This window comes from Adiantum capillus-veneris, chromosome 21 (genome assembly GCF_014529385.1).
Source record: "Adiantum capillus-veneris isolate H3 chromosome 21, ASM1452938v2, whole genome shotgun sequence".
NCBI classification, from domain to species: Eukaryota; Viridiplantae; Streptophyta; class Polypodiopsida; order Polypodiales; family Pteridaceae; genus Adiantum; species Adiantum capillus-veneris.
In genome coordinates, this window is record NC_140951.1 from 18,603,496 (window position 1) to 18,620,670 (window position 17,175).

The 17,175-nt window shown below is 44.2% G+C and overlaps 1 protein-coding gene across 1 annotated transcript in view; it reads left to right on the forward strand.

The window, feature by feature from the left end:
- The window catches only part of LOC147430616 (superoxide dismutase [Cu-Zn] 1-like), a 33,605-nt gene extending 16,970 nt beyond the window's left edge, over nt 1-16,635 (forward strand). The window contains exons 2-7 of the mRNA XM_086493208.1: nt 14,437-14,538; nt 14,636-14,731; nt 14,818-14,849; nt 15,019-15,094; nt 16,077-16,130; nt 16,233-16,635. Of these exons, the coding sequence (XP_086349334.1) occupies nt 14,437-14,538; nt 14,636-14,731; nt 14,818-14,849; nt 15,019-15,094; nt 16,077-16,130; nt 16,233-16,264 (392 nt within the window). The 3' untranslated portion in view covers nt 16,265-16,635. The remainder of the gene's footprint in view (nt 1-14,436; nt 14,539-14,635; nt 14,732-14,817; nt 14,850-15,018; nt 15,095-16,076; nt 16,131-16,232) is intronic.
- Nucleotides 16,636-17,175: the final 540 nt, after the last annotated feature.

A 17,175-nucleotide genomic window follows, 5' to 3' on the forward strand; every position in this document is an offset into this window, starting at 1 on the left:
TCCACGCTCTTACTCAGTGGCGGCATTACCTACTCGGAGCGGATTTTACTGTCTTTACAGACCATCAGAGTTTGCACTACTTCTTGTCACAGAAGCAGCTTTCGGAAAAGCAGATGCGGTGGGTGAACATCTTGTCACAGTTCCACTTCCAGATTGTCCATGTGCAGGGACAGAAGAATGTGGTGGCAGATGCTTTGTCTCGGAAACCGTTGGTTCTGGCTATTTCCGCGATACATCATAGGAGCTTCGAGGATATGGTCGATCAATATGCCACAGATACAGATTTTGCATATATTTTCACACGGATACGGGATGGGGAGACAGTAGTTGGATACTTGCTTCGGGAAGGCTACTTGATGAAAAAGACTATGTTGTGCATTACACAGCCGTTGAGGGAAAAGGTTATGACTGATTGCCACTGTCCACCTTTTACGGGTCACCGCGGCATTGCTACCACCATGAAAGGGGTAGAGAGAGATTTCTTTTGGCGGAGACTGAAGAAGGATGTGGAAGAGTTTGTGCGCAGTTGCTTGGTATGCCAGAAGGTCAAGTTTGACAGGCATAAGGCACAGGGATTGTTACAGCCTTTACCCATACCCACCCGCCCCTTGGAAAATATTGAAATGGATTTCATTTTTTTTTGATCTCCCGAGAATACAGAATGATCACGATGATTTTCCGATTACATGGCACGCCTGAGACGATTGTCTCCGACAGAGACCCCAGATTTATGAGTTTGTTTTGGAAGGCAATTTGGGAGAACATTGGCACGCGGTTGCAGTTCTCGTCATCGTTCCACTTGCAGACTGACGGGCAATTTGAGATTGCCAATTCAGTGATTTTAGATTTATTGAAGTCTTGTATCTCGCATCAGAAGACTCAATGGGAAAAGAACTTACCTTTGGTGGAATTGGCCTACAATAACACGATACACTCTTCGACGGGGAAGACGCCATGTGAGATTGTTGAAACTGTTGCGAAGGTTCCATCCTTCCTGAGCACGAAAGATTAGAAATTTGAAGCGGATGAATATTCGCGAGATTTGGATACGGCTTTTGCCAAGGTTCGCGAGACTTTGCAGGAGTCTCAAGAACGACAGAAAAAGGCAGCGGATCGACATCGTCGCGACTGGAAACTGAAGGAGGATGATTGGGTGCTCTTACTTTTGAGAAGGCACGCCTAAGAAAGAAAAAGGGAAAGAAGAGGCTTTTTCCAAAGCTTAGTATGTGATACTACGGACCTTTCCAGATTACTGACAAGATAAATGATGTCTCCTTCCGATTGGAACTGCTAGATACTTGGAGGATTCATAATGCATTGCATGTGAGTCTCTTGAAACCTGTTAAGGGTGATGTGCCTGATGATGGGGAGCCTGATGAGCAACCCGAAGTGGAAGAAAACGAGGAGATCCTTGTTCCTGAACAGATTTTGGCACATAATGATACGAAGAAAGGTAAAGTCCGAAGGCGGTTCTTGGTTAAGTTCAAGAACTTTCCTGCATTTGATGCGAAGTGGATGGAGGAGGAGGACCTAGCAGATACTCCTCGGATTGTGAAACTTTACCTCGATGTTTTGGTTTAGCATAGTCTACTCCAAACGGAACCCAGAACACAGCTTGGCCGAAGATCTGGTGCAGTGGGATGCACAAGAGAGGAGTTACTCCACTCCTTTGTCAACAGATGCCTCGATTTTGATACTAAAGTCACTGATGTCTCTTTGAGCTTCAGGGATACTGAGAGCTGACAGTATTCTGCTGGATGACTTTATGAAATGGAATTCCTGATTATGATACTGATTTGTTCTTGACTTCTTGTGAGTGCAGGAACTGATAGCCGAAATGACTGCAGCATTTTGGTCTGATTGATCTCGAATAGACATGGTTGCAATAGGGGTTAGTCAATCGGACATCGATGAGGTCCCGATTGGACCTAGATGTGATTGCTAGCTACATTGCCGATAAATCATGGTCTAAGATCCGAATGAATGTTGAATGTCATGTGATGTCTTGTGATGTCCGGTGATGTCGTGTGATGTGACTGTTGATTTTGTACATGTGCTAGATGTGTGTTCCTAGTACGTAGGTACTAACAGTCAGTGTCTGCTAAGACGGTTTATGGCTTTTGTCGGTTTTGCAGGCGTAATCGCGGTCGATTACAATGCTTTCAAGAGGGGGGTATGTCACAAAGTGATGACGTGGCGGACAGTAGAAACCCTAATTTCTGCCAGAAACCCTAAAATTCTTGCAAACCCTAATTTTTGCTAGAAACCCTAAATTCCGGAAATCGTGGAGGCGGATTATTAAAAAAAAAATTAAATTTTTTTTTTTGGAAAATGATGAGCGACGCAAATTTTTTTTTGCTTTTGCTTTTTTTTTTAATAAAAAAAAAGAGAAAAGATTCTCTAAGAGAGAGAGAGAGAACTGATGCTTTTGATTTTAAAAGCTTTTGGGGCTCTGCTTTTGAGCATCCCTTGTAACCTTTAAATTAGTGGTGAGGGCCTCACTTCTCAGAGGAGCTGGACGCAGAGTCTGAGAGTGAAATCCTAACCGCTCTCTTGTACTTTGATGATTGATTAATACAAAAAGAAACACCGAAAGGGGCGCCGGTCTTTGGGGCCAATATCTCTAGGCACGGAACTCCGCCGGGCCAGTGCAAATCTATTGTGATCTGTGAATTGTTTTGAAGTGGTTATTTGGTGCTGTCGCGGTTGATTCTTGACTTGGAGTGTCCAAGTCAGTTACACCGCATGTGACAGTGTGCTTTTGCATGGCACACTGCTTGAACAACCTTCTGAAAGACATCGGCAAGCTAGACTGGATTGCTCCAGTCATTGCTGATGCAGTGAAGATGGTTACTTTCATCAACAATCACAACTTGGTTCGGAGTGAGTACCTCAAGAGGTCGGGCGGCAAAGTGCTTCTAAAGTATTCAGATACCCGCTTCGCATTCAACTTTCTTCTTGTACGCAGGCTGTCTGAATGTCAAAATGCGGTCCGACAGGTTTTCATCAGTGATGAGTTCACCACCTCCCCCTATGCAAAGACAGTTGCAAGGATTTTGTGCAAGGATAAGGCAGAGGATCTTGAGTTCTGGAAGGAGCTTAAGAGTCTAGATGCACAGGTAAAACCGGTGGTTCATTTGCTTCGAGTTCTGGATGGCATGGATCCTTGCATTGGCAAGATTTATGAGGCAATGGACCGCATGATTGAGCAGCTTGCACAGCTTGAGCCGAACGCAGAGCGATATGAGGAGATCCATGCGCTTTGCAGCTCGAGGTGGAATTCATATGCCTCTCCTTTACACGGGGCAGCGTACATGGTGGATCCAGAGTTCCAAGGTGCAGGGCAAGAGACAGATAGGGAAGTCATGAACCAATTTACAGAGATCTTAAACAAGATGGTTCTAGACAGAGATGGGCGACGCATTGTCAGAGATCAGCTGAGACAGTACAGAGAGATGCGAGGGTCATTTGGCAGTCCAGATGCTCAGATTGATCGCAGGAAAATAGGTTCAGTGCTTTGGTGGAGGACTATGGCTATGATGGCCCTGAGCTTCAGAGATTGGCGATCCGTATTCTCAGCCAGTCAGTTAGTACCTCATGCTTGGAGCAATTGTGGAGTACCTTTAGCCACATTGCTTCCAAGAAGAGGAATCGGCTTGGAGTGGAGAAGGCTAATGATCTTGTCTTCGTCAGCGCAAATTTGAAAATGCTTTGCAAGAGTACAGACAAACAGACAGATCCTTTTACACAGTGGGAGATGGAGCAAGAGGCTTCTCAGGCGGGTGGAGATGCACATCCACCAACACCAGGTACTTCATCTGTGGCTGAGATCGAGCCGGACCTAGACCTCGATGATGAGGAATGGGAGGATGTGCATGATTTACAGCCGGCTACTACGGATTGGGAGGCCTCTCAGGCTAGTGGCTCTTGAGTCTTGAGTCTTTGCCATTTATCCACCTTTTTGTATTGCTGCTTGAGCCTTGCCCTCTTTGCCATTTGTAGCTACTAGCATCTTTATGGTATTTGTCACCTTCAATCTTTTGGTATTGTGGTCACTGAAGTCTGGTTTGAACTTTGCCCCCCTTTGGTTTTTTTGTAGCACCTTGGCCGCTGGCGGCCCTTGAGGCTTGTTACTATGTTAGCCATAATTAATTCCAAAGTGTTATCTCTGACTACTACTCTTGCAATTATTTGAGAGCATTGTGTATGTACTATGGGCATTGTGTTTGCTCATTGTTGTTCATCTGGCTATGTACTCTGGGCGCCTCACATCCCAATCAAGTCATAATAAGGTTAAATGGTCTTCGAATCGTGTTTTTTGTGGGTATTAGAGTCAAAGGACTCTAATACTACTTGTATTCAAACACATAACGCTAAAAAAAATAATATTTGGGTGTTTTTTTAGCCTGCCGTTCCGCGCCGTTCCCGTTCCGGGCCCATTCCCGTTCCCTCGTTCCGCAGGGAGGCCCGTCGCCGTTCCCGTTCCGCGTTCCGGGTAACTCTGGTACAGCAAGCCTTTGGCAATAGGTCCTCCCCTCTCTCAGCAAGAACCCTCAAGCATTCACTAGCATTGGCGTTTTTCCCTTACCCTCAGTATAGCGTTTTGTTGCATCATCGCCAACCTCTCCCCTTGGCGTTTTCAGCACTTACCTCGCCGGGTTCACACCCTAGAAGCCAGCGTTTCCCAGATCGTCAGCAAGCTGTAGAGGCCAGTGTTTTTCACATCGCTATAGGGCTGAATTCTTAGCGTTTTTCAGCAGCAGATCAGGCTGCGTTTTCAGCTTGAGTCGCATCAGATTTGGCAGCGTTTTTCAGAGCTATACACAGCAGGAACAGCTGCGTTTTTGGAAGGCAAAAATCTGCGTTTTCAGCAATACAAAACAGCCTCGAAATCAGCGTTTCCATCGCAGCTGATTTCAGCAGTTAGCGTTTTTTGGACAACAGTTAGAACCATCCCATTTTCAGCCCTATTGTCGCCATCGCCATCCCTGTTGTCATTGTCAACATAGCCTAAACTTGCATCAGTCTCGTGCGTTCCATTTGTACCAGATTGTGCAATCATAAGTAGACCACTCTCGCCGATGAGAGTGGGGCCTTCGGAGGAGGGTTTTACAATGTCTCTGGTGTCGTATCTCTCTTCTCTCTCTATCTCTTAGTCTCATACACTTGCACGCACAGTGTCCACTCACTTTGTTTGTGATCATAGCATTCTCTCATCAAGAACGGAAGGCTCTACCTTCCATAAGAACAAAAGGAACCTTGAGCACAGTTCGGAGCACTCATCTTGAGCAAAGCGCAAACATTCATTCCGCTGCATCTAACATACCTAGTACCCAACATCAGTTGCATCAGTACCTATTAGCATCAACATCTCAGCATTTAGTCATTGTAGCAAGAATAAAGAAAGTATTTACTCAAGCAACAGAGCAAAGGGACCCTTGAGGGTTTGGGACCCGACATTCGGTGTCGTCTCTTTTCTCTCTCTCTCTCTCTCTCTCTCTCTCTCTCTCGTGTCTCTCTCTTTCATTGAGTTCAATTCAGTTCTTTCAAGTGAAGTAAAGTGTCCCTTGTGTTTGTGTGGAGTACTAGATTCGAGCGAAATCCTTTTTGTTGCATCTGACACGATCGGTCTTGATCACAAAGTCTGCTCCTGAGTCCTAGAAGATAATGCTTCCAAGTAGACAAGGCATGAATCAATCTCTCGGATAGGCCTAGGAATTAACCAAACGGCCATATGTGGCTCCTAGAAATATGAGAGGCTATCTTGGACTCTTGTGCAACTCACCATGCCAAGTGTGTTAGACTATGTGGCCTCACATGCTCATATAATGACTAGACTGTTTACTGTAGAAGAGATGATTCACACACCAGTTGCTGGGTTTTGGCCAAAGGCCACAATCTCAACAAACATCTCCTTGGATTTAGGACTAAACTAGTGACCCACTACAAAGACCTCACACTGTAACAAAAGGCCAAACCACAAAGGTTATGCCATGAAGGCCGGACCTACGGAGGCCAAAGACACCTCCCCTCAAACTACGAGCCTCTTAGGACCAAGCTATCTAAACAGATTGAGGTGCCCTGAAAGATGATTCCAAAAAATGAGGCTGGGATTTACCCATATTTTGTTTGCAAGTTGCCACTATCGCTGCCAGGTCGCGGGACACTGGCTTCACGTCCATCTCTCCTACTGTGCTGCTCTCTGGATGTTGTCTGCTTCAACACTTGGAAGAGGGATGCTGCATCTTTCCACAGTGTGTACACTGTTTAAACCTCCAATAATTCTTTGCTATATGTTCGGGCTTTCTACATTCTTACCATTCTTAATACTTTTATTGGATGCAAAACTAGATGCAGTGCTGGTAAGTGCAAAATGTAACGGGACAGGCACCATGTGCCAACGGAAAAGAAGAGACCGAATAACTTTAAGCACTTCAAATAACAACTGAACTGAAAGAGATGCATGACACACGAGACGAGGAGTGGCGGAGTTCCACCCCAAGAGAGAGCATTGGCTCCAAACCTTGGCGCCCCTTTCGATATTTCTTTATATTTCTTGAAATTGGTACAACAGCTTGAGGCTCTTGCTCTGCTTCCGCTCCCATGAGAACGCCAGAGAAGGGGTCCTTAAGGTGATATTTAAAGGCCCTTGGCCCCTCAAAAGCACTTACATAAAAAGCTATAACCCCCAAAAGCATCTGGTAAAAAAGCTGGCACTGACATCAACCGACGGAAAATACAAAAATCTGTACAGGTGCTACGTCAGCAATCAACGTAGAACGCGGTATTCCGTACAGCCTGTAAGCGCAAATTACGGGCAATCCATACAGGTGCGAACAGGGTCAGTTGGTGGGAACTTCTTCTTTTTCTGTTGCTTCTTCACTTGGGGTTTAGGCCCCTTGGCCGGGATCTACAAGTTGGCTCCGTTCTTCAGTGGCTTGACACGTCAACAGTTTATGACAGAAAACTAGATGCAAAATTAGGTGATGATGATGTTGCTTCTCCCCTTGAAGATGGCTTTCTCTTTTCTCTCATGGTGCCAGATAGAACGGTCTTACCACTTGAAGACTCTTCAAGGGCAGTGTCTATCTCCTCACAGTAGCACAATATCAAATCATCCCCGTAGACGAGAACGACTATATACGTTGCAAAAGGTATACCTTGGGATGCAAAATTTGTTTAACTTAAAATTTTAGGGAAAGAGAGAAAGGGCGAGGAAAGAGAATTCCTTTGCTCGATGTTTGAGAGAAGACTCTTGAAGGCTTTCAAGGGAAGTCCTCTTGGGCTTTGATTCGATGGAAGCTCTTTTGCTCTGCAAAGCTTACTTGGTTTTTATGTGAACTTGTCCTTCTCGAACACCTAATGGGTGGACTGTTGTGAGAAGCCCTCCTTGAATTTTCCTCGAGTTTGAAACTCCCTGCTGAATGTGATTCTCCTCTAGAGTAGAGGAAGAACAATGGGAACTGGTTCTATTGGGGGAAGTGGTGTGGTGCCTTGGTGCTGCAAGGCCGCGGAAAGGGAGCCCTTGTAGGGGCGGACCCAAAAAAGGTCTAAAAAACCCAATTGAGCGCGGCGGTGATGTCCGCTGGTCGGACGGGGCAGGGTAGCAGAAAGGCACCGAACTCGCCTACTTGTGATGCCAGGTCGTGGGGATCCAATCACGGACCCGAAAATATATAATGCAATTGGGGGTATTTTTGAAGTCCTCGGGTGCCAAGACAAAATGGGGTGGCTTCTTTGGGTATGGCCCCTCAACAAAGGGTCAACTCCTATTATTAGGAGGCCTTTACATGGTTAGTAGAAATTGAAGGTCTTCTCCCCACCAAAAGTACCCTAAGCATTAAATGCTCTCAAGTGCGTGCGCGCGCACACACACACACACACTTTCTCTATCTTTACTGCAGAAAATGAGAGAATGGGTTGCAAAACTTTGAGGCTTTAATCAATGGAAAGCTTGATTATATATGGGCCAAATAGAACTTTGTTTGGTGCATTCGAAACTTATGACGAAGTAGAGATACACACATGAGCCAATTCTATCAATTGTCAGTAGATTAGGGATAATAGGAGCTTCAAAATCAATGGATTTTGGGATTCAAAAAATTATCAAGGTGCTCCAAATTGATGTGTAGCCACCAAACTTCCTTCTCCAAGGTGTATACCAAATATAATTGAGCCTTGATTAACTAAGAAGGTAGTGGCTCAAGAGCTTGACTCAAAAACATGCCCACACTAGTTAATTAAGCACTAATTAGAAAGTTAAGAGTGGTTAGACTGAATGCTCAAGAGCTTGACTCAAGAACACCCCGTACTAGTTAATTATGCACTGATTAGAAAGTAAGGAGTGGTTAGACTGAATTGCACCCTAACCTATGCTCTGATACCAATTGTTAGGATCTATGGTGAGTGCAAGAGTGTGGCATTCATAGAAATGAAAGAAAGCAATGGACTCAATGTAAACTCAAACGATAACATGATTGATAGTGAACTAATCACAACACTTTAATTGTACAAGATAAAGCTACTTTATGTAGTAGTAGCAAGTGGCTAGGTGCACCTCTCAAGATCACTTAGCATCTCTTTGAAAGGTCAAGGAATCAACCAAGTGGCCACATGTGGCCTATCTTGGACTCTTGTGTAGCTCACCATGCCAAGTGTGCTAGACCATGTGCCCTCACATGCTCATATGATGACTAGATTGTTGACTATAGAAGAGATGATTCACACAAGTTTTCCGTATGGGCCAAAGCCACAATCCCAACAGGCAGGAATAGGGAAACTTTCCCTTGGCTTGGTAGGGCACCTAGAGAGAGAAAAGGCTCATCTCTTGTTGCCCACACCCAAAAAGGAGAGAGAAGTCGTTGGGTGCATTATAAGAAGGCACCCAGTTTCTTGCTGTGTCATGTGCACATCTAACCCCATGTGCATGTGGACAAGCTGTAACTCCTATTTCTAGGGTTTAGGTAAGCCTAGGAAGTGTTCTGGCACTGTTTTGAGCCTGTACGTAGGACATGCATGTCCAGGCACTTAGAGTAGCTGCATACCCTCTGATTGCACAACCCATTAGCATCAATATCTCGCACCAAGCATAAGCATTTTCAGCGCATGTGAACCTTTTCCTACCGTGCGGAAACCAACTCTTAGCAGGGCATTTTTATTATTATTATTCTCACTCACATCACTTTTACTCACAGTTTTCACTCTCTTTTGTTTTGGTCATTGGACAATCTCTCATAAAGTAGAAAGGGGGGCTCTCTCTCCCCTTCAGTAAAAGGAACCTTGAGTACGCATTGAACACTCATCCTGAGCATATACCATCATTCACTTCCGTTGCACATTACATGTTGCTTTATTTACCAAGGGCTACCCTCTTATTACGTAGGTGGCCATATACACTTGAAAATGGTATGAACATGTCAAAAACTCAGTAATCACTTAACAGCCTAGGCTTCCTTGGATGTTGTCTCACGCACAGATGCAATGCGAACGTAGAGTTCTTTACAGAAAAGCACTTGTTTTCCCAAAAAGAAACTCGCTTTTTAAAAAGCAACTACATTTACTCAAAGCTTATTCTGAACCCATCTTCATTCAAGTGTTTGTCTTATTTCTTGTGCACAACTTTGACTCAGTTCTGAATTCCTTCTGACTATAGAATATTCCCTTTCGCCACCCTGTAACAAACTGCTGATGTGTCAAAGCCCTAAAGAATGGAGCCAACTTGCAGATGCTGGCCGAGGGGCCTAAACCCTAAGAAGAACAAGTAACAGTAGAAGTCCTCCCGTCCGATGGGGCCCCAAGTGACATAAAGGATTAAAATAAAGCAGGACCCGCACACACGCAAAAACTGATGACGTGGTAGATTTTCAAATATTGCGCTGGCATGATGACGTGGCAAGCTATACGGATTTCTGCGTTTTGCGTTGGCTGATGACGTGCAGCTGTACGGATTTCCGTGATTTACGCTGGCAGCTTTTTGGCTTTACTTTTGAACCAGATGCTTTTGAGTTTGAAGGCTTTTTACTTTAAACTGCTTTTGGGGCCTAGGCCCTTTAAATATGAGGTTAGGGCTCATTCTCTGGCATGCTTCCTGGAGAAGGTGCAGAGTCTGGAGTACCGGCTTGTACAGTGTTGATGCAGTATAAAGAAATACCGAAAGGGGCGCCAAGGTTTGGGGCCAATACGCTCTGGGGTGGAATTCCGCCACTCCCTGTCGCGTGTCGTCTCTCTCTCTCTCTCTCTCTCTCTCTCAGTTCAGTTGTTATTGAAGTGCTAAAAGTCTGATCAGTCTGTTCTTTTCTATTGGCACGTGGTGCCCGTCTTGTGACAGTGGTGTCAGAGCATCAGGCGTGTGCTTTTCTGAAAGCATACCGGTCGTACAAAAGAGCAGACAAAGATATATATTGGAATTTTATTTGAGGTATCTTGGCCCTCCAACCCGGACTTATCAGCCACTCCCACCCTTACTTCATCGCGCATCGGACGCGCTCCCGTCTTCACCGCTCATGTCTTACATGGCATAAACCAATTAAGATCACTTGCAAGAGAAGGATCCAGATTTGTTTCAAGTCACTGTTTTTCTCAGAAGCAGTGCCATGCAGATGTTGCTGTCTACAGCTACCAAGCGACATACTCCAAGTACTTGGCAAGCTTTCAAGAAAAAAAAGTATTGTCCGAAGTTATATGGTTTCTGACATCTTCCTTCAGAGTGCAACTTCTGGCAGAGTGGGGTATCCTGAAATGCTTGCCATGGAAACCCTAGCAAAGTATATCTTGAAATTTCTCGACATCTCTCAGTAGATGTCTCTTCTTGAGTTGTTAACCTTGGAGGTTCGATGCGATTGCTATCTTGGGACTAAAGAAACACTGTCTGATGGACCATGCTGTGCTCGGCTACAACCTTACGGAATGAACCTAACCCTAATTTTTGGTGCAGGTTCCAGGAGGACAATCAGTCGACGTTTCGAGCTTGGCTTATGTCGAGATTGCATTATTAGTTTGAAATCTGTTTGAGAACTTGTTTGGTGATCCTATTTGGAATGTTTGAAATGGATGGTATCTGTTTTGAACCTGTCTTGGTGCCAATTTGAATTGTTTGACTCTGGTTTTAATACTGGTTTCAATGATTGGTGATTTTACTCCCGGGTGGAGTAGTGAGAAATTATGTTTGAGAATGCTTGTTCATACTCATGGCCCGGACCCTTGTTTGCGGGGGTAGTGTAAAATGATTGAAAAGTGTTGTGTTTTTTTACTCATGGCCCGGACCCTTGTGGTTATTTACAGGGGGAGTATTGTTGCGGGAGGAGTATTAAGAAGTCTGAGCAGTGGTTACTCTTAGCACCTCCAAACGACGCAGGCTGCGGTCTGGGGGGAGTTTGGTTGTAAAAGGCCTCTATATCTGTCAGGTGCAGTGGAATGATTGTTTGCGCTTTGCTCAAGATGAGTGCTCCGAACTGTGCTCAAGGTTCCTTTTAGTTCTTATGGAAGGGAGAGCCTTCCGTTCTTAATGGAAAGTGCTATGATCACAAACAAAGTGAATGGACACTGTGCGTGCAAGTGTATGAGACTGAGAGAGAGAGAGATACGACACCAGAGACGTTGTAAAACCCTCCACTCTCGTCGGCGAGAGTGGTCTACTTTTGATTGCACAAAGTGGTACAATGCGTATGCAATGGACTGATGCAACTTGGACTATGCCGATGACGACGACGGTGATGACGACGACGACTTTAGGGCTGAAATCTGTGGTCTTCTATCTGCTGAAAATCTGCAAATCTTTGGGCTGTTTTGGGTGGCTGAAAATGACTGTTTTGGCTGCATTTTTATGGGCTGAAAATGGGGGTCTTCTGCAACCAACTAGGGCTGAATCTCCTGCTATCCAATAGGGCTGAAAACGCTGACCATCTGATGCATTCACGGCTGAAAACCAAAAACGTTGCCTGCTTGCTAGCGTTAGTGGAAACGCTAAGGTCCTGGGGGTGATGGCGATCGAGGGATGGCTGAAAACGCTTGGACTGTGGAAGTGTTGAAGGTATGCAAAACCGCTATGTCTTTCTGCTGTTTGCTGAAGCGCTAGATGAGATGTTGATGGAAAACCAAAACGCTAGGCTGACTGTCTATGGCGAGGATGGAGGAACCAAAAACGCCAAGGGGGTATTGTTGGGGTTCTGCTGAGAAAGTGTCTGTTGAGCATGTGCTCCTGTTGCCTCTTTTGCCAGAAAGTGCTAACTTGGGTTTGCTTATATACAAACTTAGCAAAATTGCCCTACCTACTTTTGTTGGGAAGTCACTTAAAAATATTAAGTGAAAATACCAAAAATAGGAAAAATAGGCTAAATGCACTGGAAAATTCCCCTGATGGAATCGGATGGATTCTGGTGGGAATACCGATGATCATGTTGTGTGCAACCAGAGGATATGCATCTACACTAAGTGTCTGGACATGCACGGTCTGCAAACAGACTCACAAAAGTGCCAGATCACTTCCTATTTTAGACTGACTTGACTGAACTGAACCCTGTTATGTTGTAGCTTGTCCATGGACACACAGGCTTGGATGTGTCACGTGACAATATCTCCCGGCCCGGACCTTTTTAGGTTATGCGGGAGGAGTGATGAGGGAGTCGTTGAATATCTCCCGGCCCGGACCTTGTTAGGTTATGCGGGAGGAGTGTTCATCGGCGGCTTTATGTTTCTATGTCTTGTAACATGCATATGTGAGCATTTGTGTTGCATTGTGATGTGCCAACTACTGAATATTCCTAATTGGATGAGATTGCTTTGGTATGTAATTTTTTAGTGCATCAAGACACCCATGGAGGATCAGTACGGTCTGGGTGTGATGTCTAATTTTACTATGCCGAATATCAAGAGTTCCGATCTGGACGAAAGGAGAAGCTAACTCCTTGATCAAAAGAGCCGAAAGGAGAAGCTAACTCCTTGATCAAAACAGCCGAAAGGAGAAGCTAATTCCTTGATCAAAAGAGCAGAAAGGAGAAGCTAACTTTAATAAAAAGAGCAAACTGATTGTCCCTCGGAATGACCATCGGAAATTTTCTTTCGAGCTAACTTGAGTTGTTTTGCAGATATGCTGTAATCGCGGACGATTACTCTCTTTCAAGATGTAACAAACTGCTGACGTGTCAAAGCCCTAAAGAATGGAGCCAAATTGCAGATGCTGGCCAAGGGGCCTGAACCCTAAGAAGAACAAGTAACAGAAGAAGTCCTCCCGTCCGATGGGGCCCCAAGTGACATAAAGGATTAAAATAAAGCAGGACCCGCACACACGCAAAAACTGATGACGTGGCAGATTTTTGAAAATTGCATTGGCATGATGACGTGGCAAGCTGTACGGATTTCCGTGATTTACGCTGGCAGCTTTTTGGCTTTGCTTTTGGACCAGATGCTTTTGAGTTTGAAAGCTTTTTACTTTAAACCGCTTTTGGGGCCTAGGGCCTTTAAATTTGAGGTCAGGGCTCATTCTCTGGCATGCTTCTTGGAGAAGGTGCAGAGTTTGGAGTACCGGCTTGTACAGTGTTGATGCAATATAAAGAAATACCGAAAGGGGTGCCAAGGTTTGGGGCCAATACTCTCTGGGGTGGAATTCTGCCACTCCGAGTCGCGTGTCGTCTCTCTCTCTTCAGTTGTTATTGAAGTGCTAAAAGTTTGTTCAGTCTGTTCTTTTCTATTGTCACGTGGTGCCCGTCTTGGGACACACCCACTGTGTGACACATTAGGAATACCCATTACTTAGTTTCTTCTTACTGAACTTATGGAACAACTCCTTCGCGATGCTTAATGTCACCCATCGCATGACGCATGGGAGATGTCCAATCCGGATGGTCAAATACTTCTTCTCGATTCTCCCTATCGATGTGATGCATTGTTGGTGGCCTATAGATATTCCCGTTCACAATGCTCTTATCATTCCTCTGAATGACGCACTAGAAATATCTATACTTGGATGTCTCCAGCGAGAAAACCCTCACTTATAAATCCAATAATGCATTTAGAATTATATTTGTTTCAGATAAAGCTAATTTAGCAACAACAATACTAGTTCTACCATCTTCTATTAGGAGAAACCAATGATCCTATGAAGATTCGCAAAGAAAAATGTCTTGAGAAATGTTTATGAGACTAACAAGGGGTATTTTGAAAAAATGATGGGCATTTTGGGAATTGTTAGCAAAACATGAGGGGTAATTGTCAAATTTGTGAGGTATTTTGGGAATTTTTTCTTTTGGAAGCTTGGACAGTTATACCAGTTTGTTGGCCTGTCAATTTTTGGCCTTAATAAAAGTGGCTAGGTTATTTGACTTTGTTTATTAGAAACACTATATCAACAAAATCGATGTTAGAATTTTACAAAATACCAAAATTCATATTACAGGTCTAAGTAAGGGCTCATATGTTTCCTTCCTTCATGGACTAGTGCAGGCCCAACAACTGTGGTAGCAAAGATATCTGGGTTGCGGCCTGGATTGCATGGATTCCATATCCATGCTCTGGGCGACACAACCAATGGTTGCCTTTCAACAGGTGGGGCTCTGAAATATATTGAATTCTAGCACTTTTTTCCTTTATGCTTGCTCCTTTTTTTGGAAAGTGCTCATTTCATTCAGCAAATGTATGAAAGGTGGGCACTTCAACCCCCACTGTAAGCAACATGGTGCACCAGAGGATGAAGACCGGCATGCTGGTGATCTTGGCAATGTCGAGGCTGGAGAAGATGGTAGCAGTAGTATTAAGCTTGTTTATGCAGTCCACTTTTTCACAAGCCTCTCTTCAAAGTGAATGGGACATGATTGCTGTTTGCAGGACATGTCGAATTTACGATTATGGATAGCCAGGTATGCATGAGTGTGATGGTTATTGTGAAGAAAGTTTGTTTTTGCGATCGGACAGTAAGGTATCAATGCGGATATTACCTATGCATTGAGTGGTTGCTGCTGTTTAATGGCGAGATGGCTGTTACTACTCGTGTGCTGATCTTGAGTATGTTGTGCTTTAATACTGCAGATCCCTTTGGCAGGTGTGAACTCTATCATAGGTCGTGCCGTGGTCGTGCATGCTGATCCAGATGACCTGGGAAGAGGTACCTGCATGATAAGAGCCAGCATAGTTTTATGATTACATTCATTCTGATATATGTGTAGTACATGGTGTGACAACCCTCTGCATTAAGGCCACAATACATTTATGTGTGGGAGACAAGGGAAAGCTTCATGTTCACTGCATACTTGATCAAGATGGAAAATTAGTATACAAACGTCTGTTGTATATGTGTGTGCTCGTCCGAGTTACTATCAGTTGATATTGTGCTAATTCTTTCCATCTTTTGTGGTGCGTATGCCCTGTATCAACTACCTCATTTTTGTGCTAAGTTTTCCGATTTAGTGCCTGTTTAGTTCTAGGCTTCATTATGGCTGAGTCTGCCCCCCTTGATGTCCGGAGTCATGACAGAAACTCAGTATGCTGAACTTTGTGTTGATGTATGCTCATGTGTGTGTTGTGTGTGTTGTGTTTGGGAGTGTATGTTAGTACAGCACTGACGACGTTAGTGGGGATGTCGTGGTATTTAGTCAATACTATGCATGATGGAGCTGATGGTTATATTGTCTTGTGGGTGACTACCATGGGTCTATACCTTGCACTTTCCTTTAAGGGTAAATTTGGGCTTATCCTGGATTCATCTAGGTATATATGTGTGCTCGTGTGTGGGAGCATATAGTTCCACTCCTCCTACTGAACATTACAGACTTTAGTGGGGATGTTGTTGACTGCAGAATTGAGTCATTACTATGCAATGCACTAATCTGGATGCCCCTGCAAAGTTTCATTGCGATTGGAGTCTGTCTCCTGCTAGATTTTATGTGCACACTTTGTGCCCATGTAGGCACGTTGCCCTCTTCTGCAGATTTATCCTAGTCGCATTGCTGTTAAGGTTGAGTTTTTGTGGGTTTAGTTTGTTGACACATTGGGCAATGGTATTGGCAGGGGCTTCCTGTCGCCCTTCTTTATTGCATTGTGGCACTTAGTCTTGAGGACATAAATGGTTGTTGCCCTTGGCTTCGCAGGCAATCATGAACTCAGCAAGACCACGGGAAATGCAGGAGGCCGACTCGCATGTGGTGAGCTCTATTCTCGGACATGATTGGCTTGTCTCTAGTCACACCAGGTAGATATGCTTGTAATGCTGCCACTAATATCATGTTTGTACTTGAGTTTGGCAGGTGTCATTGGTCTTCAGGCTGTAAGTTCATGAATCTTGAAAAACAAAGGAGTTCTGGCATATGGAGACCTTATTTTGGGGTTCTTAAATAGCAGCCTTTTGAAACATGATCCTGACAAATGATCCCCATGTACAAGATGAAGTTATTGCCTTTATTCTTGCCCAAAATATGGTTTTCTCTGAATTCTCTCACGGTAGGGCTCCTTAATGCGCCAAATTTGATGTGCATATAAAACAATGTCATCTACTTATGCAATCACTATACGTATCGACGTGTGATAAGCAGGTAATGTTCTCATTTGTTGGCACTCCCTTTTGGCAAAAAGGGAGGGTGTATGTCCAAGGAGTTTCAGCCCCTGTAAAATGGAATACCCATGAAATTTTAAAGGCATGTGTTCTCTCTCTCTCTCTCTCTCTCTCTCTCTCTCTAACCGGAGTGAAAGGCAGTGACAGCGTCCATCTCCGGATGCCTTGTTACTGCAAGCCTATGCATTTTCCAGTCTTTCCAGGACCTGGTGTAAGCATTACATCCTTCAGTGCAAGCAATTCCAAAGCTAGTGGTTGCTTCAAATAAGGTTCTCATAATAATATGTTTTCTATATTTACTAATTCATTGAAATAGTATGTTCTAATTATTGCACGGATGTACTGCTAATGTTTGTGGCAGATGAAGCTGGAGTACCAGAACCCTTTCCAAAACATCTTCCCAAACCCTTTGAATGGACTCATATTCTAGCAACTGTGCATGTTTGTGCGATCAAGATAATCCACATCAAAGGTATTATGCATAGCCTTTGGCTACAAGCAAAGCTTGTAATTGCCTTACAAAGTGTATCACTATAGTTCAAGTTTGCAATTTGGAAAAATCATAAAAAACAATCTTTTGCTTTAGGACAAGCTCCTTGCATGTCATTAAGTAGCTTGCATTGAAGATTCATTCAAGG